The sequence below is a fragment of the Chiloscyllium punctatum genome, chromosome 6 (assembly GCF_047496795.1).
Source record: "Chiloscyllium punctatum isolate Juve2018m chromosome 6, sChiPun1.3, whole genome shotgun sequence".
NCBI lineage: Eukaryota > Metazoa > Chordata > Chondrichthyes > Orectolobiformes > Hemiscylliidae > Chiloscyllium > Chiloscyllium punctatum.
The window spans coordinates 35,025,270-35,049,577 of NC_092744.1; the positions used below are offsets into that span (position 1 = coordinate 35,025,270).

General features: G+C 39.6%; 1 protein-coding gene across 1 annotated transcript in view; it reads right to left on the reverse strand.

Moving 5' to 3' along the window:
• Window positions 1–22,894, reverse strand: part of eif4e2 (eukaryotic translation initiation factor 4E family member 2) — a 38,151-nt gene extending 15,257 nt beyond the window's left edge. The window contains exons 1-4 of the mRNA XM_072572417.1: window positions 22,768–22,894; window positions 14,767–14,881; window positions 11,304–11,438; window positions 1,984–2,088 (exon numbers count right to left, since the gene is read on the reverse strand). Coding sequence (XP_072428518.1) covers window positions 1,984–2,088; window positions 11,304–11,438; window positions 14,767–14,881; window positions 22,768–22,787 — 375 coding nt within the window. The 5' untranslated portion in view covers window positions 22,788–22,894. The remainder of the gene's footprint in view (window positions 1–1,983; window positions 2,089–11,303; window positions 11,439–14,766; window positions 14,882–22,767) is intronic.
• Between the last annotated feature and the right edge of the window lie 1,414 nt (window positions 22,895–24,308).

Genomic DNA, 24,308 nt, shown 5'->3' on the forward strand with positions numbered 1-24,308 from the left:
GTAGCAGCCTTTGGTTTCATTTAAACAACAGGTTTTGGATGATTTCATGTTTGTACATAATTAGAAAACTATTTTTGTAACCTGGCCTGAATGATATGGATTAAAATTGCTCCAACTCAATACCATTAGCAAAAGCTACTAATCTATTTAAAATAAATGAACTGACATATTAATTAAAATAGACAAAGATATTTCTTATAAATAGGTGTATTCGTCATCGGCAATTACTCAGTAATGAGCATGGCTATGTTAAATAACTCAGGAAGCCTGACTGGAAAGGAACATTGTTTATTGTTGAACACCACAATACAGCCACTACTCCCAGCCCAGGATAGACAGTTCTGCAGGCCCATCTTTGCGACTACTTTTTTTTTGAAAATCATTGCACCTTTACTCGATAATCCTCTACATTTTAACACCATGTTCTAAACAAAGACAAAGTAATGTTGCAATTATTTACATCTTGAAATGTGTTACCTTTCCAAATGATATTTAAACGACGAACTACATTTTAACTCAGTATATATTTCAGTTCTTTCCTGCCACAGTGGGTCTGCTAATTTCTTTTCCACAGGGTCTACTTTATTTTTGTTTCCTAATCGACCTATTCAGCAATGTTATTACACATGTTTGGAACAGGTGGGACTTGAACCCAGGACACCCAGCTCAGAAACAGGGACACCACCAGAGCTCCTGTGGGTCTGCTTCTTATTTGTTTAAGCAACCTGTTTATATTTGTTATAACTCTAGAACAGTTTGGACTTGAACCCGGGATGCTACCAGTGCACCCTCAGAGTATGTTTTAGAATTTTTATTTAACCTATTTTAGATTAGATTAGATTACTTACAGTGTGGAAACAGGCCCTTAGGCCCAACAAGTCCACACCGACCCTCCGAAGTGCAACCCACCCAGACCCACTCCCTGACAATTACCCCTTCACCTGACACTAAGGGCAATTCAGCATGGCCAATTCACCTAACCTGCACATTTTTGGATTATGGGAGGAAACCGAAGGACACCCACGTAGACACGGGGAGAATGTGCAAACTCCACACAGACAGTTGCCCGAGGTGGGAATTGAACCCAGTTCTCTGGTGCTGTGAGGCAGCAGTGTTAACCACTGTGCCACCGTGCTGCCCACCAATTCTTCTAATCAAACTGTTCAGTGATGTTGCTCCTGCCACCACCATTGCAGCACAGGAACCCTTTGGAATGCTTCAAGATATTTTCTAATCTTGCTGTTCAAAGATGTTAATACATACCTTTGGAACAGGTGGGAGTTGAACCTGGGGCTCCAGGCTTAGAGGTAGGGACACTACCACTGCAGCACAGCAGCCTCTGGAATATGCTTTAGAAAGGGCTCCAGTCATAAGTTCCAGCTAGGCAAGCTCCAAAAGGAATTAATTAGTGATTCCCAAGGAGCTGATCAAGATCATCATACTGTCCACCTGGGCAATTCCCTGTCATTGGCCATGAAGTCTGTGGGTCCTTGTGCAGCTGATGAGCCTGATCTAGAGCTGCATTTCCCACCATACATTTGGCAGCCGTTACGGGGAGGTGGAATTGGGCCTTGGTCTTGAGATCGCTGACATTCCTTTCTCTAGTGTCTGTTCTATACTGCCTCTTACCAATGAGTGTTCTCAAAGAATTGTGTTCCCTCATGCAGGAGGTTCTCCTAAGTTGTTTTTTTCTGAACAAGGGTCTCCCATGGGTTGACGTCAATGTTGCATTTCTTTAAGGAAGCTTTCAGGGAGTCTTTGAAATGCTTCCTTTGTCTTCCTCTCATTTGTGTGCCTTCCTTAAGCTGAGCAAAGATGATTTGCTTTGGCAGCTGGGACTCAGGTATCCTGAGCACTTTCTTTTTATAGATGCATTCCGAAATGAGTATAATCAAAAAACATGATTGTATTTGTGAATGTCACAGGAATAAATATGTAACAAATGATATTAATTTAATCATACATGTCAAGATAGCTGCTCACCTCCCACATTGGCTTGATGCCATCCTTGAACAGATGAAAATCACTATGCCCTGTGAGATCACCAGGTCGAACTAAATGACTATAAAACCTCCAGAACTGTTCAACCTGAAAATAAAAATAAAAATGTAATTCTCATACTGTTGCAATGAATAGTTAGAATCCTCTAACTGTTTAAAAGTACTGCTTGTCAATTCCAGCTTTGTCTCAGCCACAAAGAAAAAACAAGGCCAATTTAAGACTGAGATAAGGAAGAACATCTTCTTTAGAGGGTAGAAAGTCTTTGGTACTTTTTGCCAGAGAGCTGAGAGGGCAGAGTCTTTGTGTATAGATGAGATAGATATATTCTTAAGTAGTAGGAGATTCAATGGCTGCATAGAAAACACAGGAAAGTGAATGTGAGGAATATCAGATCAGCCATGATTCTACTGAATTGTAAGGGATAGGATTTATGCACATCTGGATAAGAATGATGTGATCAAGGATAGTCAGCATGGTTTTGTGAAGGGCAGGTCGTGCCTCACAAACCTTATTGAATTCTTTGAGAAGGTGACTAAGGAGGTAGATGAGGGGAAAGTGGTAGATGTGGTATATATGGATTTTAGTAAGGCGTTTGATAAGGTCCCCCATGGTAGTCTACTGCAGAAAATACAGAGATATGGCATTGAGGGTGAGTTGGAGGTTTGGATTAGGAATTGGCTCTCTGGAAGAAGACAGAGGGTAGTAGTTGATGGCAAAGGTTCATCTTGGAGTGCCGTCACTAGCGGTGTTCCGCAAGGATCTGTTTTGGGACCATTGCTGTTTGTCATTTTTATAAATGACCTGGAGGAAGGGTTAGAAGGTTGGGTGAGCAAGTTTGCGGATGATACGAAAGTCGGAGGAGTTGTAGACAGTGAGGAAGGATATGGCAGGTTACAGCGGGATATAGAGAAGCTGCAGAGCTGGGCAGAAAGGTGGCAAATGGAGTTCAATGTAGCTAAGTGTGAGGTGATTCACTTTGGTAAGAGTAATAAAAAGATGGATTACTGGGCTAATGGTAGACTACTTGGTAGTGTGGAAGAGCAGAGGGATCTTGGTGTCCATGTACACAGATCTCTGAAAGTTGCCACCCAGGTAAATAGTGCAGTGAAGAAGGCATATGGCGTACTGGCTTTTATTGGTAGAGGAATTGAGTTCCGGAGTCCTGAGGTTATGCTGCAGTTGTATAAGACTCTGGTGCGGCCGCATCTGGAATATTGTGTGCAGTTTTGGTCGCCATACTATAGGAAGGATGTGGAGGCACTGGAACGGGTGCAGAGGAAGTTTACCAGGATGTTGCCTGGTATGGTAGGAAAATCCTATGAGGAAAGGCTGAGGCACTTGGGGTTGTTTTCATTGGAGAAAAGAAGGTTTAGGGGTGATTTGATAGAGGTGTACAAGATGATTAGGGGGTTAGATCGGGTTGACAGTGAGAACCTTTTTCCACGTATGGAGTCAGCTATTACAAGGGGGCATAGCTTTAAATTAAGGGGGGGTAGATATAGGACTGATGTTAGGGGTAGGTTCTTCACTCAGCGAGTCGTAAGTTCATGGAATGCCCTGCCAGTAGCAGTAGTGGACTCTCCCTCTTTATGGGTATTTAAGCGGGCATTGGATAGGTATATGGAGGATAGTGGGTTAGTGTAGGTTAGGTGGGCTTTGATCGGCGCAACATCGAGGGCTGAAGGGCCTGTACTGCGCTGTATTCTTCTATGTTCTATGTTCTATGAATGGCACTAAAGCTCAAAGGGCCAAACAGCTTTCTCCAGTTCCCATTCTTATGGTCTTAACTGAGAATTTTAGAATTTATTAAACTCAACTTTGAGTTTGTGTTGGGAAATTTGACGATGGTCTTAAAATGAAATGAAGGCACTTCTTTAAGTAGTTACTAGTAGCTCATAAGAACATATTTTGATTCTGGATAAATTGATGATGAAACACTTGCACATCATAATAGTAAGATGGCTATGGGGAAGAAAAAAGAATTAAAATTTAAGATTGATGACTTTCGATCAGAACTGACTTTATATCCGCTGTTCACTTCCCACATGTGTTGCCCAATTTGCTGACTTCCACCATTCTTAATTTTATATTTCTAACACAAATGCATAAAAGTGGATAAATCCTCAGCACCTGATCAGGAGTACTCTGGAACTCTGTGGGAAGCTAGGGAGGTGATTGCTGGGCCCCTTGCCGAGATATTTGTATAACTGATAGTCACAGGTGAGGTGCCAGAAGACTGGCGATTGGCTAATGTGGTACCACTATTTAAGAAAGGTGGTAAGGAAAAGCCACGGAACTACAGACCGGTGAGCCTGACATCGGTGGTGGGCAAGTTGTTGCAGGGAATCCTGAGGGGCAGGATTTACATGTATTTGGAAAGGCAAGGACTTGTTAAGGATAATCAATATGGCTTGTGTGGGGGAAATCATGTCTCACAAACTTGATTGAGTTTTTTGAAGAAGTAACAAAGAAGATTGACGAGGGCAGAGCAGTGGACGTGATCTATATGGATTTCAGTAAGGCATTTGACAAGGTTTCCCATGGGAGACTGGGTAGCAAGGTTAGATCTCATGGATTAGAGGGAGCCATTTGGATACAGAACTGGCTCAAATGTAGAAGACAGAGGATGGTGGTGGATGGCTGCTTTTCAGACTGGAGGCCTGTGACCAGTGGAGTGTCACAAGAATCGGTGCTGGGTCCACTACTTTTTGTCATTTATATAAATGATTTGGATGTAAACATAGGAGGTATAGTTAGCAAGTTTGTCGATGACACCAAAATTGCAGGTGTAGTGGACAGTGAAAGAGGGTACTTCAGAGTACACTTGGATCTTGATCAGATGGGTGGCAGATGAATACTTGATTAGTGGTGCTGGAAGAGCACAGCAGTTCAGGCAGCATCCAACGAGCAGCGAAATCGACGTTTCGGGCAAAAGCCCTTCATCAGGAAAAGCGTCGATTTCGCTGCTCGTTGGATGCTGCCTGAACTGCTGTGCTTTTCCAGCACCACTAATCAAGTATTTGCTTTCCAGCATCTGCAGTCATTGTTTTTACCTGAGTGGCAGATGAAGTCTAATTTAGAGAAATGAGATGTGCTGCAATTTGGAAGAGCAAATCATAGCAGGATTATACACTTAATGGTAAGGTCCTAGGGAGTGTTGCTGAACACAGAGACTTCGGAGTCACAGGTAGATAGGATAGTGAAGAAGGGGTTTGGTATGCTTTCATTGGTCAGAGTATTGAGAATAGGAGTTAATAGGTCATGTTGCAGCTGTACAGGACGTTGGTTAGGACTATTTTGGAATTGTGTGCAATTCTGGTCTCCTTCCTATCAGGAGGATGTTGTGAAACTCAAAAGGGTTCAGAAAAGATTTACAAGGATTCTGCCAGGGTTGGAGGATTTGAGCTATAGGGGAGAGACTGAATAAGCTGAGGCTGTTTTCCCTGGAGCATCGGAAGCTGAGGGGTGACCTTATCGAGGTTTATAAAATAATGAGGGGCATGAATAGGATAAATAGACAAAGTCTTTTCCTTGGGGTAGGGGAATCCAGAACTAGAGGGCATAGGTTTTGGGTGAGGGTGGAAAGATATAAAAGGGGCCTAAGGGGCAACTTTTTCCACGCAGAGGGTGGTGAGTATATGGAATGAGCGGCCAGAAGAAGTGGTGGAAGCTGGTACAATTACAACATTTAAAAGGCATCTGGATGGGTATATGAATAGGAAGGGTTTAGAGGGATATGGGCCAAGTGATGGCAAATGGGACTAGATTAATTCAGCAAATCTGATCGGCAAGGATGAGTTGGACCGACGTGTGTTTCCGTGCTGTATATCTCTATGACTCTATTTGCTATATTTTGTTTTTGCATTACTAGGATTGCAATGTTTCTGTAAAGCAAGATCTTCTCAGCATGAATACTTACAATAATACAGCACTAACAATATCAGTTAGAAATAAAAGCAGGAAGTTATGGAGAAACTCAGCAGGTCTGGTAGCATTTGTGGAGAGATAAACTTGATAAGGCAGAATATGGTAAAATATGTTTGTGAAATTCTTAATTTGAGGCTGAGCTTAACCATACAACATAATAGCAAACTAATCTTTTGTCAGATAAACACATTTCTGGCCATCAAATGCAAATGATTAGCTGTGAAATCCACAGTGACAGTTAGTCAGACATAATTGTGTCAATGGTATTCAATGATCATGACACAAATTGTCAATAAATAGAGTAAGAATCAAATTAAAGAGTCAAGGACCTTGTGACACAGTAGGAATGTTTCCACCTTTGAGCCAGGAGGCCTATATTCAAGATCCGACCTGTTCGAGAGCTGTGTAGTAAAATCTCTGAACACGTTGCAAGTTCAAGTCATATTGAAGAGCCAAACACAGAGTGTTGGAGTTCCTGCCATTCAGCTGAGATATTAATCTGAAGTTCCACCTCTTGAAGGCAGATCTTGTGGATCACAGAGACTATGTTCCTACCTGTGGACCAGGAGGCCATTTAGAAAATTTCTACTCAATTGAAGGAGTTGGAAGGGTTCTTGTGGTGCAGTAGTAATGCCCCTATCTCTAGGGCAAAGAACTCAAATCCCTCCTGTTCCAAAAGTTCATACAATCTATTGAATCCCTACAATGTGGAAACAGGGCATTCAGCCTAAGCAGTCCACATCAACCTTCTGAAGAGTATCCCACCCAGATCCATCCTCCTATCCTATCCCTGTAACCCTGCATTTTCCATGGCTAACCCACCTAACCTACACATCCCTGAATTGTATGGGTAATTTAGCATGGCCAATCCACATAACTTGCACATCTTTGGACTGTGGAAGGAAACCAGAGCACCGAGCGGAAACTCACACAGACATGGGGACAAAGTGCCCCACAGACATTTATCCAATGGTGGAATCAAACCCGGGTCCCTGGCACTGTGAGGCAACAGTGCTAACCACAGAGCCACCGTGTCGCCAAGTGTGTAATAACATATCTGAATGGGTTTGTTAGAATATATCAAATGAAAAAGTCCATACTGGAATTCGTGTTGGTTTAACTTGCAACTTTATAAACAAGGTATGATGGTTATAAGCTATCTTTGTAATCATATCAGTAAGAGAACTTGAGGATTATATGCAGTAGTAATTATGTACAAACAGCAAAATGTCAACATTCCTTTATTAACATGAAATATGAGCACTTTTGATGTAATAACAAGTCTATTTTGGGTAGTTGATGGTTTGAAAAATGCCAGTATGGAATGAACACAGGCAATTTTCTTTAACAGGAAAAGCAATGCCAAATTGGGTGTTTGCCACAATGAGAACCATAGCAACACAGACCTCAACTGTCCAGACAGTCCTGGAAGGTGATGAAAAGGATAAAAGCAGCAAATAGCAGAAAATGACAAACATTAAATGGATCAAACATACAAAAAAGTAACATATAAATCCTATGGTACTAAGTTAACAATGTTAATTATAAATTTATCAATAAAATAGGGTCAATTAACACTGGTTTCTGGGCCTTACTATAACCGTTTACAGGTGTTTGGGGGTTGTTTACCTATAGAATAACAGATACCCAGGAATGTGTTACAGATTGGAACTCAACTGTTACTTAGAGTTGTCTATATAGAATAGCAGGTATCCACCAATCGAGGGTTTTGGGTATGTTTTGAATATGGAATGACATATGCCTGGGAGTGAGTTCCAGACTCGAATGTAATAGAGGGTTTGGGTGTTATATAGCAGATACCTGGGAGTGAGTTACTGATTGGAATCTAATTGTGAGGCTTGGGAATAGTTTATCCCTACAACATTAGATAAATGGGAGTCTGGTGTCAGGAATGTGGAGCAGAGCAAAAGTACAAGGTCACTCAAGACTTGAAGAATTCCCTCCCAAAGGGCATTATGGGTCTACCTAAAGCACATGGACTGTAGTAATTCGAGAAGGCAGTTCACCACTACCTTCTTAGGACAATATGGAAGGGGCAATAAATGCTAGCCAGCCAACAACACCTATGTCTCATGAGTGAATAAACAAAATGTTCAGTACAGATGCAACAGTCTCCTCATATTTAATGCATTACATTTTCACTGCAGACGAGAGCTTTCTCTTAATAAACTCAACATGATCTTACTTGTAATGCATTCTGGAAAAGCAAACAGGTATATAAATCAGGATAACACATTGCAAGCACAGAATGAAACCTGTACTGTAATCAGCAATGAAAATAGCATAGGCTACCACTACACATTACTGATCTCTCTGCTGTTTGGAAAACACCATATTAAGCCCACATTTAGGTTGAACGTTATAACTGAAGTTTACTCAGAAGGTTAACAGATGAAAAATTGAGTAATATCAGTAAATTTAACCAGTTTACAATATTTAAAAGCACTGTACCTTTTTCCAAGACAATAAAAGTAGTAAAGCTTTTCACCATTCTATTCAATATGTTTGCAATTTGCATCTTTGGTTTAAAAAAATGTTTTCAAGGTCTTCCTCAGTATTCTTTGATATCAATCCCACTTTGAAGCCAAATAGAAGGACAGCAAGACCAACTTATCAATTATTTCTATCCCTCTTTACCTTTTGATCAAACACTAAGGAAGATGTCTATCATTTCACAATTAAAGCCAGCCCACAAAGTAAGTCACATTTTCACAGGGCATTGGACAAGGCATCTTGAAACAAGCAAATTGTTTGCCACTTCATGGCAGACAGAGTTTTACTTTTGAACTTACAGTAATAACTGAAAACATTGTCATCATCATCTGGAAGGATTTGTTCAAACAATCTCCAATTTAATTCATAGTCAAATAAGAGTGAAAATTCAGTTAGGACAAAAATATATGAAATACAAGTTGGACCTCAAAAGAGTTTGACAGCTATGTCTCATCTTTTACTCTTCCCTTCTTTAACTTCTCTTCCTCCATTCCTGGCAACTAATATTTATTATAAGCCCACTGGTCCGAAAGCTATCTTGACGACACTTTCTCACTTTCTACACGTTGCAAGAATTCTGTTTCATTTTCCCAGTTCCTTTGTCCCCAAGTGCATGTGTACTGATTCAATATCTTTTTTTTTCCCCAAACCAAAGAAGGATTCCCCTGCCACTATAGCTAATAGGGTCCTTGATCATGTTCACCACATTTTTGAGTCACTTCTTCCCCTTGCCCCACAGAATCATGATAAAATTCACACGAATTAGGTACAGGAGTAGGTCATTTGAGTCCTCAAGAATTCACCATTATTTGATAAAAACATGGCAGATTGTAGTTACAACTAATTTTCTCATCTGTCAAACTCCTTCTCCATGACAATTGACTTCCTTCACGCTCAAAAATCTATTTAACCCAGTTTTGCCATATATTTAATGTCACACCCTCCATTACTCTCTTCTGAAGAGAACTCCCAAGACTAAAGATTCTCAGAGGAAAAAAATTCTCTTCACTTCAGTCTTAAATGGGATGTGGTGGTGACTAAAGTCAAATAGTTAGTTGGATGATGCTCACACTGAGCAGAACAGGTTCTGGGATGGAATGAAGACTCCTGCTTTTACTTCACTGCTGGTTGTAGCACTTTATCTGGTTCAGTATAGCAGTCCTGTTGGTTTGCCTCCTTCCAGCTCCCTAAGCATCTTCTTTCTGATGGTGCTGCTCAGAGTACTTCCTGGGAGGATCTAACCAAGATAGTTTCTCACAGCCCATCACAAGACTACCAAATAAGGCTTCTATATTCGGTGTTCAGTTGGCTTAGACTGGAGATACAGACCCATTAACTATTTTGTTTAAATCTACCCTAGTCATTTTCTTTATTGACTTTCATTGTCAGGTTGTGGTGAGGTAGAAAGAGCTATTTATACCTTCAGGAAAACTACTCTCGAGGTCTTTCTATTTACCCTTCAACATTTCACAAAATTTCAAAAAATCCTGTGATTTCTTCTTGAGACAACTACTGTCTGGTCCCAACACAAGCTGAAATTTACATATACAGTTATGTGACTTTTTGCATGATTCCTTGTTCATTTTAAAGACAAATTAGCATTCACTATAATCACACACATTATAATTGTGACAGTGATAGTGGATCAGTTCATTTTCCCCACACTACATACCATCAGCCTGATATCAGAGATCCAAAACTTTCCTTCCATGTTCTACATGTAACTTATTAGAAGCTTGCATTCTGCATTTGCTATTCAAAATTCTCTTTATTGGATAGATTAAATGCAGATTTGGCAATTACTTTCAGGAGCACCAAAGTTCACTCGACAAGCATGACTGAACTTCCACTTGCCTGTCATTTTAATTATCTCTTGCTAATATTTGTTTGTTTGGCCAATTGCACTGTTCAAGAAAGGCCCAACACAAGGTTGAGGAAAAGCACTTCATCTTTAAATTAAGCACTTTCCAGCTTTCCAGAGTGAACATGAGGCCTACAAACTTCTGACAATTTTGGTGTTCCATTTTGATTGCTTTCCTTTGCTAATTTCATCTGTTTCAGTCAAGCAATAAACCTGTCAGAGGCACAACTTTTGTTTCTTTTCTTACTCATCAACATTCCCTTTGACAGTGCAAGGGAATGGCTGAGGAATTCCTGACTTTCGCCAGATCACAGACCTTCCTTTTAGGCTTGTTTCATCCACCCCTTGCTCAAAGCTTATGATAAGGTTACAGACCTGAACCATTAATTGTTAGTCTCCATAGATGATGTCATAACCTATTTATCGGTTTTATTTTGAGAGCATATTAGAAGAGCAAAATATCTCCTTGGTTTCTTCCAAACTGACTTGGAACTTTCCATCTAAGAAATGGATGATGTTGTTTTAAAATAGTAATAGATTAGGAATGAGTAACTGATAACTAGAATTACAAAGGCAAAAGATTCATTATCTTTTTATTGTGCTATGTCAATTCAAGTTATTTAGGAAATGTTCAATAAAGACAATCAGTCCACTGAAATTAAAATTTATATTGATGAAAATATTACGAAATGTCAGAGCTAGAAACATGTAAACAAATTGAAATAAAGGTGCAGCTTACATTCCCATCACAGAAAAATGTTAACTTTCTAGGCAACACTGCCTAGAAAGAATTTGGCAAATCCAATGAAACAATTGGCTTTAAGCCTCCACCAGTTCTTTATTTACTTAGTATTTACAACTGTTTTTATCTTTCTAATGATGTGTTTTTCTTCCACAAATTATCCTAAATTTCTTTGTGAACAAAATAAGTGTAAAGAAAACTCAGCAGCAAAATACTTCCTATTGTAATAGCATAAATAGCAAAATAAAAAGTGCTTACAGATGCAAATGTTCCAATCTGTTTAACATTCTGTTCATAACTCTGAGAGCTGGTTGGTCGCCCTGGTGTACGTCTGGAATACCAGAATGTATAGTTGTACTGTAGTGGGTGTTCTCCTGGACCAGGGACCACTGCCTGCAATGAATAACATATTAAAATGAAAGTGCAGCAAATGTATTCAAAATGGAGGTAAAGAGTCACACTCTTTTTCTTAGCTGGTCATATTTCTAGTCAATATAAGGGACTGCATATTTTCTCTTTTTGGACTATAAATTGAACTATATAGCTGAAATATGAATAGAGTGTTTTGCAATTTGAAACAAAAATCTAAGTTGTGTGGTACATTTGCAGCTATACGAGACTATGTTGCTTCTGAAGCAATGGGTTTGATAGATTATTGAGATAAAGCAGCATCAGGAATCTTTGAGTTAAGGAAAAATTGCCTGGTGACAGCCCTCAACTTGTTTGAGCTGCAATTTGTTAAAAACTTGAAGGCAGTGCAGCCAGAACACCCAAAGCCAGCAACAAAAATCATTTCTCTCCCTTCTCTGTGAGAGGAGAAGACAAAAAAAAAACCCAAGTAACTCAAAAGAAAGACTTCTCATACAAAACGAAGGTCGACCTGATCAACTATCAAAATGAAGAACATCCATCACTCTACACACACCATGTCATCATTAATAAAATCAAAAGAACTGTGAGAGACAACTTAGCTCAACATCGTCATCTGGACTTTTGATCGACAGAAATCCTTTCTCCTGTCCACTTTTTCCACCCGTAATATTTGCCAAATATTATGCTTGTTTTTTTGTCTGTCTTATTTGTGAATGAGTGTGTGTATTTGGGTTTTAAAGGAGTGTAGTTTATATCACATTGTAGATTAGTAGTTCTTTCTTTTTTCTGAAATTTGTTAACGAATACTTTTGTTTAAATGATATCATTTAAAAAAAGGTTTCTTCCTTGTTTACTCATACACTGTTGGTACCTTCTAACACTTTAAATTAACTTACTTTGTTATGATGCCCTTTGGAAAGTGCAGAGATTTTCAAGCCCCAATACTCTGGGGTTGCCAAACAAATTAATAATCTAATCAAAGCATGCAAAGACCACAATTCACATGCCTGTTGGAATCAAGTTAACAGAACCTACTGACTAGGCTCCTGTACTTAATAAGAACAGTTTATTACCAATAAGTGAATTTTAATCACAAATAAACAGCTATGAACAATCAACATATTGCTCTACTAGTTACAACTCTAACATCACTCCCTCCAACTTTAAAACCTTTACACATATATACAGTCAGACACAGACAAACAAAAACAAACTTGGGTTTCATGGGCGGAGGTAAATAAAAGACGAAATCCTGATGTGATGGTGCCGGTGCTGGATTGGGGTGGACAGAGTTAAAAATAACACAATACCAGGCTATAGTCCAACAGGTTTATTTGGAAACTAGCTACCTGATGAAGGAGCAGCACTCCGAAAACTTGCACTTCCAATTATAAGACTGGAAATCATTGTTCAATAGCATCAATCCACAGGGTTTGCTGAAATGATCCTTTTGCTTGCCAGGACTTTTTGTTCTTTAATCTCTTTTCTCTTCTTCACAAGAGATACAAGACAACTGGTACACTAACTACAAACTTTAGATACTGCTTAAAGGCAATAACGTACAGTAAATTGGTGGGAATCAAAACTCTATTTAGGCTTCAGGTATTTTTACTGCAAAAAGTCACACACTCAGCACCCGTCCTTCCAGCAGTCCAAAGGCTTCTCACTATATTGTTCACACCCATAAGCTGTGCAGTTGGCTGTGAACCAGAGAGCTATCATCAGGCTGACAATCTCTAGCATCCATATCAGGTCACAATTTCACAAACCAGTTACATTTAATCAGCCAAAGCTTACTCTGCACATCAATATCCTTCTCAATCTCCACTGTCTCTCCACCAATCCCAGTTTCATGCTGTGTACAGTTTCCCCCACTGCTTGAACAAAGTAGCTGTGCAAACACCACACACAATGAGCTTCAGGAATTGTTTTCAGAAGTCCAGCAATAACTTCATATTCTTTCGGTTTTAAAACACGCCTATTTTTTCATTTCAGTTATGGTCTTTACAAGTTGTATTTTGGCAGTTTGCATTTTGGAAGCTAGAGTGTAATTTGTAGTCAGCAAATCCCAGAGCTCAGCTGCCTGGAAGTTAAGTATTATTTTTTTCAATTCTAGACTTAAAATAAAACAAGCATAGTAAGTTTTGGAAATTTTGAATTTACCAGATTGCTTCATTACTTTTTAAACTGGTTTCACATTACGTGTAATTATGCTTCACATCAAGGACATCTTTAATAACACTCCCAAAATAACATTACACAAACCTGAATATAAATGTGAAGTTCCTTCAGTAGTAGTAGCATAAATGCACAGGGAAACATTCATCTACTTTGTTATTAAAACTTGAGAGAAAAAAGGATCTAATAAATGAGTATCAGACTAGTCATGACCACATTCTTATTTGCACAGCTTTTCATCCTTATATTTATATTCTAAATTAAACACTGCATTGTAACTAACATTCCAACAATTAATTTCGAACATAAATAGAAGAATAGAAATTATTTTTTATAACAGTACTCCCAATGCAAGAATAAGATTCAATTTTTTAATTCATTTGTGGGATGCCCCTAGTTGCCCTTGAGATGGTGGTGGTGAACTGCCTTTTTGAACCTTTGCAGTCCACCTGCTGTGGGTAGAACCACAAATCCTTTACGGAGGGAATTCGAGGGCTTGACCCAGTGACAGTGAAGGAATGGCAATACATTTCCAAGTCAGGATGATATCCCAATGTATCTGCTACACTTGTCCTTCTAGATTGAAGTGATCATAGGTTAGGAAGGTGCTATCTGAGGATCTTTGGTGAATTGCTACAATGCATCATGGCGAATATACACTTCTACTACTGAACGTCAGTGGTGGAGGGAGTGGATGCTTACGGATGTGGTGCCAATCAAACGGGCTGCTTTGTCCTAGGTGGTGTCAAGCTCTTGATCCAATTGCTTCCCTCCTGCTCTGTAGCATATTACAGGCCATATTTGGTTGATCATAATTCACCATCCAACAATTATCCCATTCAAACTTTAAGAATTACTCCACAGTAATTAGGCAAGTAAAACTCTCTGTATGAACCCACCACAGATCAGCTGTCAATATTTTGTCCTTTTATTCAGCAGAGTCTGACTGTGAGCTGGCTGTTCCTTCAACAACACATTTTGTATAGCTAAACAAACAAAAACAAAGAATGGATGCTGAAAATCTGAAACAAAAATAGAAACTGCTGTGGAAATTTAGCAGATTTGGTAGCATCTATGGGGAGAAAGCAAAGTCAACATTTCGGGTCCAGTGGTCTGTCTTCATTTTGTGTGGCTGTTCATCCTACTTCAGTGTGTGCCTCGATGTTCTTACCTTTCGTTTGGTACTGTTTGGGGTCTTCTCCTTGTCTGTCTTTTCCTTCTCATTCTCTTTCTGTGTGTGGGTATCCTCATTTTGATCTTGATCACCACTGTCATCATCTTTTAAACTACAAAATGAAGAAACAGTTTGTTACAATTGTCCAGTATGGGTTAAGAGTGTTATTTAGCAACAGCATAACGATCTATTTCAACTCTACAAAATCAGTAACAACTGTACCAATATGTTGCATACTTATTTTTGCTTACAAAATTGTCTGGCATATAATGCTGCAAGCAGTGAGAGCAAATACAACATTAACCAGTCTACCTGACAAAACAATTCCACATATTTTCTTCAATAAATAATGCAACCAAAGCCACAGCAATTAAAATTTCACAGGGACTGTTCTAAGTTAATTGCTCCTTCTACTGTTCAAACCATAATTTTATAATACCCAATGGTCAAGGCAAGTTTGGAATATGCTATTTATGATTAGAATGACTACCCCACAATATGGAGGTGCCGGTGTTGGACTGGAGTGGACAAAGTTAAAAATCACACAACACCAGATTATAATCCAACAGGTTTATTTGGAAGTACTAGCTTTCCGGCAGCTGCTCCTTCATCAGGTAGCTTCTTTACCGTGTCCTGCTGTTACTGCACACTCCTGAGCCTTGGTCTCGTATTGGTTCCCAATTTAATAAATATCCATTCTATTCTTGTTGTTTAAGTAGATAGCTGAGTGTCAGTTAAATATAGAATACAGACTCAAAATTCTTATAAGATTAGAATATATTTATAAAGGGATCAACTTGGATGCTATATTCATTGACTTTCAAATGGCAAATTGTAAGGCAATTAATATAATTAAATAAATTCAGAAGTTTTGGGAGTTCAGTAGTATTGAAGAGAATCTTCTCTGGACTGCTTCCAATGTCAGTACATCTTTCTTCAGATAAGGGGCCTAAAACTGTTCATAGTATTCTAAGTATGGTCTCATTAGTGTTTTGAAAAGTTCCATTTAGTTTTACACTTTTATATTCCTTTCCATTTATTTCAATACTGAGCTGAAAAGCAGGTCAGGCAGCATCCAACGGGCAGGAGAATCGAAGTTTCGGGCCTGAGCCCTTCTTCAGGAAGCTCTGATCTCCAGCACCTGCAGTCCTCACTTTCTCCATTTATTTCTACAGCCAACATTCCATTTGCCTTCCCTATTGCCTGCAAAATTTCAGTGTGAGCTTTTTATGATTCATGGATGAAGGCTCCCAAATCATTCTATTTCATAGATTCATGCAATTTTTCTCCATAAAATTAATAGACACTCCCTCTATTCTTTCTGCCAAAGTGCATAACCTCACATTTCCCCACACTGGGAAAAATAATTGATTGTATTCCATCAGCCAACTTATGTCTATATCCCTCTACAGATTCTGTGTCATTCTCACTATGTACCTTCTCACCTACTTTGTGTGTCATCCCGTACTTGGCTGTTGTATGTTTATTCAATTTCTATGTCCAAGTCAATATATTGTTAATAAATGCAGACACAGAACTGATCCATATGGCACACTATTAGTTACAGATTGCTCGCCTGAAAATGCCCCCTCTTACCCCCACTCTGTCTTCTATTAGTTAGCCAAATCTCTATCCATGAGGATGTAGTAGCTCCAACACTATGAGTTTTTCTCTTATTAAGTCGCCTAATGTGTGGTTATCTTATCAAATGCCTTCTGAAAATCCAAATGTACCACTTTTCTTAAAGCTCTCCTGCTTGTTACTTCCTTAAAGAATTTTAGTAAATTTGTCAGGCATAATTTTCCTATCATGAAGCCATACTGACTCTGCTTTATTATATTATGTAGTTATAATACATTATCTGGCCCAGCATCTCTATTTTAATTACTTAGTTCCTGAATATTTTTTGAAAAATCATACTTGTCCTTTAATTCATACTTTGTAGCCAGTAAATATTTCACCTATTTACCTTCAATTTGAAACTAACCTATAATAATAGTCAAATGAGTAGCTATCACCAACCAATTAACTTAGAATTTACCTGCGATATCATGCTTTTGTGCTGGGTGCCCGATTCTGGGCTTCAATTTATCCTGTTAAAAAAAATCTTACAAACTATGATCCAAAAAAAACACAAGTAAAAACACAATTCTTTCTTTCTGCACTATATTCGCATGTTGCCTCCAAATTATACACTCAATCACGCTATGTCTTACTCTAGATTTGATCTCTCCTTCCTGACCATGTGAAGCTTTTTGATACTAATATTTAGTAACTTTATAGTAATTTTAGGAAGTTAGGAATTTAGTAATTTTGGAATGCTTTTAGTGTCTTCTACTGCGAAGACTGATGAAAAGCATTTATTCAAATTTACTTATTTCCCTTTTTTCCCGCCGCCAGCCTCATGCTTTAAGGGGCCTATGTTCTCTTTGGCTTCTGTTTTTCTTTTTATATATTTAAAGAAGTTCTTGTTGTCTGTTTTGATAATACTAGCAAGTTTACATAAAGTTTACTTTTTCCTATTTTTTACCTTCCCAATCCTCTGGTTTACCACTAATCTTTGCTATATCTTATGTTTTCTTTTCTTTCAATCTAATGCTATCCTTAATTTCCCTGGTTAATTATGGCCCGCTTATCCACTTCCTAGAATCCTTTCTCTTCACTGGAATTTGTCTTTGATGTGAGTCAACCATTTCTTAAATGTCTCCCATTGTTCCTCAACTGTCTTTGCCATGAAACTCTTTTCCCAATCGACTCCAGATATGTCTGACATCATCCCTTTATAATTATCCTTATTTAATTTTAGCATAATTGTTTCCAAACCAAGTTCCTCCCTCTCAAACAGAATACTAAATTCTACCATGTTATGGTAACTGTTCCCAAGGGAATCTTTTACTCTGAGACAACTTATTAAACCTGCCTTATTACACATTACCAGACTCAAAGTATCCTCATCCCTCGTTGGATCTACATCATGTTGTTCCAGGAAATTGTCCTTTGTACACTCTATGAATTCTGACTCATTGCTTCATCTGCCAATCTGACTAGTCATCCATGATTAACATACTGCCTTTGTTAAATGCTCTCCTTATCTCCTGATTGATTTTCTGTCCCACTACATTGCTGCTATAAGGGAGCATATAGACTACTCCTATAAGGGTCTTCTTTTCTAATGTCCACTCATATGAGTATTACATCTTCCAATTCAAGATCATTTCTTACTATCGTACTTATTCCATCCCCTTGTATTAACAATGCTATCCTCCACCCTTTCCTTCCTGCCTGTCCTTTTGAAAGATCATGTATCGCTGAATGTTTAGCTTCATGCAAAACTGTATCCATAATGCCTAGAATATCATACCTATTAACATGTACTTGTGTGGTCAATTAATCTAATTATTTCAATTACTACGCACAATCAGCAGTCATTAATGTTGCTCTTTTAAAAAACGTTTTCCCCTTCTGACCTTATTTACTGCTTCTTTACAATGTATACTCTGTAGTTTCCTGTCCCACGCTGAATATTGCTATCCAAATAACTGACCTGTTATGCCATCATATCCTTTTGTTTTGTAAAACTACACTTTGCATCTCTCAAACCTTAGTTAGCTTAAAGACCTCTCTGCAGTCCTTGCTATTCAATTTGCCAGGACACTGGGTCCCAACATAGTTCCAGTGAAGCCCATCCCATCAGAACGGTTCCCTTCTCCCCATTACCAGCACCTTCATGAACTGAAAGCCATTCTACCCTCACCAATCTTTAAGCCATGCACTTAACTCCTTGACTTTATTTGGTTTATGCTAATTTGTCTGTGGCTCAGATAGTAATCCAGAAATTATTAGCTTAGATATGCTGTTCTTTAACTTAGCTCCTAACTGTTTAGAGTTTTTCACAAAACCTTTTTTTCTTGTCCTACTAGTGTCTTCAGCACCAGTGCAAATGGGTCCTAGGTTTTATGAATCAGTTAGTGTACAAAATCAAAGACGTAATAGTAAATTTATATAAAATTATGCTAATTTACAGTCAAAATGTGGTATCATGACTTGGTCACCCTAAAGTTAAAGAAAGATGTCAAGATTATGTAATAGATGAATAAGACAAGTTTTTTTCTGTGAGGAAAAACTACAGAATGCAAGACTCTTTATTAAGCAACAAAGGTTAAGAAGATTGTAGGTTTGGATTATAGAATCATAGAATTGATATGACACAGATCCTTTATACCTGTACTGACTCTTCAGGTGAGCATCATGATTTGGTGCCATTCGCCAGCCACCACACCATAATTCTGCATGTTATTTCCATTTAGATAAACACCTACTGTCCTCAAGTGCACCAGTTGATCCTGACTCAGTACATGCAGTGCATTCCAGAAAAAATCCCTTGCTAAGTAAGCAAGTTTCTTCTCACATCACATTTACTTATTTTGCAAATCATTTGAAACCTGTGCCTGGTCATTCTTTATCATTTTATGAATGGGAACATATTCTCTGTAAAAGTAAATTCACTCTTGAACACCTTGATTGGTCCTAGTTCCACCATAATCTCAAGCATGCATTCCAGATCCTAAATAGTCCTTACAGGAAAAACATTGTGCAGCCAGTGCTTTAAATTTGCACGGTTTCTCAATCCTTTTACCTATGGGAATAGCTTTGCCTATCTACTCTGTCCAGATTCATCATGATTCTGTCTGCTTCCAACAATCTCATTTCATTGTTGTGGTTCTGTTCGCCGAGCTGGGAATTTGTGTTGCAGACATTTCAGCCCCTGTCTAGGTGACATCCTCAGTGCTTGGGAGCCTCCTGTGAAGCGATTCTGTGATGCTTCCTCCGGCATTTATAGTGATTTGTACCTGCCGCTTCCGGTTGTCAGTTCCAGCTGTCCGCTATAGTGGCCGGTATATTGGGTCCAGGTCGACGTGCATATTGATTGAATCTGTGGATGAGTGTCATGCCTCTAGGAATTCCCTGTTCACCTCTATTGACAAAACCCTAGCCAGAGAAACAATAGCCAACCCGCTGGACATACAGAACAGACTACAAGACTGGGAACCTATCAACAAAGACTGCATACTCAAACTACTGGACCTGTGCCTCACAACACACTTCACATTCAACAACCAAATATATGAACAAATCAATGGCATACCCATGGGCTCACCCATCTCTGGACTCATAGCAGAAGCGGTAATGCAAAGGTTAGAACAAACAGTCTTACCACAAATTCAACCCAAACTCTGGATCAGATATGTAGATGATACCTGTGTAATCATTAAAAACACAGAAATAGAGAACACACACCAGATCATCAACGCCACACTCACAGGAATCCGATTCACTAGAGAGGAAGAAAAGGACAACCAACTCCCATTCCTAGATGTGATGGTACAGAGAACACCGAATGGAGATTTCACCACAAAGGTATACAGGAAAGCCACACACACAGACCAAGTCCTAAACTACGAAAGCAACCACCCCAACACACACAAAAGAAGTTGCATCAAGACACTGTTCAAAAGGGCCACGACACACTGCAGTACATCAGAACTGCAAAAGGAGGAAGAAGAACACCTATACAATGTATTCGCCAAAAACGGAAACCCCCGCAATTTCATCAACAGATGCCTAAGGGAAAGACAACAGAATGAGGACATGCCACAACCCACTACCATACATCGAAAACATTTCTGAACTGACAGCCAGACTACTACGACCACTAGGACTCATAACAACACACAAACCAACAGCCACTGTCAGACAACTCACCAGGATGAAGGACCCGATACCCAGCATGAACAAAACCAATGTAGTGTACAAATTCCCATGCAAGGACTGCACAAAACACTACATAGGACAAACAGGAAGACAGCTAACGGTCAGCATCCATGAACACCAACTAGCCACGAAATGACATGACCAGCCGCCCTTAGTAGCCATACACTCAGGTGACATGAGTTCGACTGGGACAACACTACTATTATAGGACAAGCCAAACAGAGAACAGCCAGGGAATTCCTAGAGGCATGGCACTCATCCAATCAATAAGCACATCGACCTGGACCCAATATACCAGCCATTGCAGTGGACAGCTGGAACTGACAACCGGAAGCGGCAGGTACAAATCACTATAAATGTCGGAGGAAACATCACAGAAGCACTTCACAGGAGGCTCCCAAGCACTGAGGATGTCACCTAGACAGGGGCTGAAATGTCTGCAACACAAATTCCCAGCTCGGCGAACAGAACCACAACAATGAGCACCCGAGCTACAGATCTTCTCCCAAACTTTGAATCACATTTCAACCTCTCAGTCTCAACTTTTTCAATCTATGTATGCAACTAAATTTCATTCTCATGAATCTTTTCTGCACTCTAATACTTTCACTTCCTCCCTACAGTCTGGTATTCAGACCTGGACATAATACATCAGTTGAGATCCAATCAATGCTTCATACAAGATCAAACACTTATTTGCTTTTATACTCTATGCCTTCATTGACAAAGGTTTGAGTGCTGCACGTTGACACCGTGACAGATTTATGCATATATAGTATACACTCAAGTCTCCCTACTCTTGCACCCTTCATTTTATACTGCCTTCCCGCAGGATTTCAATCAAAACAAATCACTTCGCACTATTCTGCAGTAAATTTCATCTCCAGTTCTCCATTCACTCAATTTCAAAATGCTTTACAGTGAATTAAGTATTTCTGAAGGGTAGTCACTTTTGTAATGTAAGAAATGTGACCTAATTTCCACACAGCAAATTCCCATGTACAGCAATGTAATAACCTGCTTCTAGTGATTTGGAATGTTTAATAAAAACCAATCAACTCAGTTTTAAACTTAATTTAGCTAACTTCAATTGTTATTTACGGTTATTTATTCCAAACTTTTACCGTCTTTTAAATGTCAAAGGGTTCCCTAATATCATTCATGAAAGACCTAGCTTAAAATTTTAGACTAAGTCTAACTCTTAACTCCAGTCTCTCAGTAAAATACTTCCCTCTGCACTCCCTTTAATATCTGTTAACTTCAATTCAATGACTATTCAACATTTTAAATTCCAGCAGCTACAACTGTAACTTGTTTAATCCCTCCCGAAGTCCATGTTTGGACTCTGAAGTAGTCATGCGACTGGAGACGTTAATTGTTTCTTTCCCCACAGATGCTGCCAGACCTGCCGAGTTTCTCCAACATTCGGGGTGCTTGTTTCAGATTTCCAGCGTCCGCAGCGTTTTGATTTTATGTAATCCCAGTAAATCTACGTTGCACTTGCTCCATGTCCAATCCAATACAGGGAACTACTCAAGCTCCTCGGCATGTATTACCAGGTAGGTAAAAACAATGACTGCAGATGCTGGAAACCAGATTTTGGATTAGTGGTGCTGGAAGAGCACAGCAGTTCATACCAGATGGTTGAAAAATGGCTTCTACCACCTTGTTTCCTAGTCAACTAGATATTAGTATAATGGTAATATTCTATTACCCTTTTGGATTATTCACCGGATTTGTTCATGAAATGTAGTGATCTATGTACTAGAAGCAAAAAGCCGCTATGGACGTTACTGCGTCTTGCTTTGAAGCATTTATAGGGTACCCAGATCTTCGGCAACATTAACCCTTAAAAACACAATGTCCTTTTAAATTATGCCAAACCTATTGACAAAACATAACCGAGAAAAACAATGCTAATTTTAAAATGTTGAAGATGTTAATATATTGATTTCGGTGTAAAAGAGACTAATGGAAGCATCTGATATTTCAGGGTTGGTTGTTTTACAAGAGCCTCCTCGCTACGGTTAGACATCGGAATCACTGAGCCACACAGAAGGTGGTCCCACAGCCCGAACACGAATGCGGCCCTGCAGGCGGCAATTTAAAAGGTCTTGGGGGGGGGGGAAAGATGAATACACGTCCCGGGACAGGCCGCTGATACCGAGATAAGATTCAGAAGAAATGTTTGTGTGGGAGATGGAGAAAGGGAAACCAATGACTCACGCATCGAACTTGTTGTTCATGGTGTTGACACCGGGCGGGCCAGCTCGAGAATGCTCTACTCACTCGGGGGACACTCCCCTTCAGCAGCCGCTCGAACTGCAGCTGCGCGCTCACCTGAGAGGCGGAGCCCGGGACATCCGGGGACGCGGCACGTGATGGCGACCACCTCGTCAGCTCGGTGCGCGAGCGGCCGGTCCGTTAGCAGCGGCACGGTGAGGTGAGAGCGCGCGACGTGGGTTGGGGAGAGGAGAGGAGGATCAGGTCAGAGGTCTGCAGATGGTGGCATTCAACCGAAAGTGGAGGGAGGACGAACGATTTGGAGATACCGGTGTTGGACTGGGGTGTACGAAGTTAAAAATCACACAACACCAGGTTATAGTCCAACAGGTTTAATTGGAAGCACTAGCTTTGGGAGCGACGCTCCTTCATCAGGTGGTTGTGGAGCACACTATTGTAGGACACAATTTTATAGCAAAAGTTTACAGGGTGATGTAACTGAAATTTTACATTGAAGAATACCTTGATTGTTTGTTGAGTCTCTCATCTGTTAGAATGACCATGATAGTTTCACTTTCATATGTAAATCACAATTTTTTTTAAAAAAGTTACATTCTCAGGTTAATGTAACAGTTGGTGTTAGCCAGACAATATGTTAAGATGTTGAAGGTGTTAGCCCCCTGTGTTCCCTGTCTGTGCCATAATTAGACTGATTCTAATCTTAAAAAGTGAGTTAACAAGAGTCTTGTATGGATTCATGCAGTTTTTGAGCAAAGTACAATGTAACAAATGGGTAGTGTGAACTGGAGCGATGGTTAAGGGGAACAAGCTGGGGGATCGGTATGGGATAAGAAGGTTAGAGGGAACTGGAGAGGAGTGGGGTTTGTGGGAGGGGGAGTGCTTCTTCCTAGCGCCCTGTATTTTGCATTTTATTTGCAGAAGCCCATCTCATTTTTTATTTGTCATTGGTACTAACCTTGACCACAACTCTCTCCCCCACAAGAATGTCCTGCAACTGTTCAGGCACTTCCTTAACCCTGACAATATTCCTGGTGCTGTAAACACAGCTGTCACTGTATTCCCGAGAAACCATTTTCTCTAGCATATCCTAAACAAATTCTGTTCACGAAGGATGTCACTAGTGGATTTTTACATTGCCTGCCTGGTGCTTTCACTCTGTTAGTCACACTTGCTGCCTATGCTATCCATGTAGATTTCAATCCACAGTGAATTCCAGCCACAGCCTCAAATCCAAAATGCAGATTTATAGTAGCTGCAGCTACATATACATGCATCACACTTGGAGGTGACCCTGACTTCCTACCTGGCTGAGTTGCCTTACCTTGACTTACCTCAAAATTACACTGTTTACTTCCTCTAATGTGGAGAACATTAAATAAAAATCAGGGACCTTTAGAACTTGTACTATAAAGATAGGAGCATTGTGGAATAGTGAGTGGGGAATTGAATGTTGGGGTGGGGTATGGTGAGTTAGGGAGGGGTGTGTGGGAGAATATATGGCTGGAAGCTTGGTAGGAGGTGAA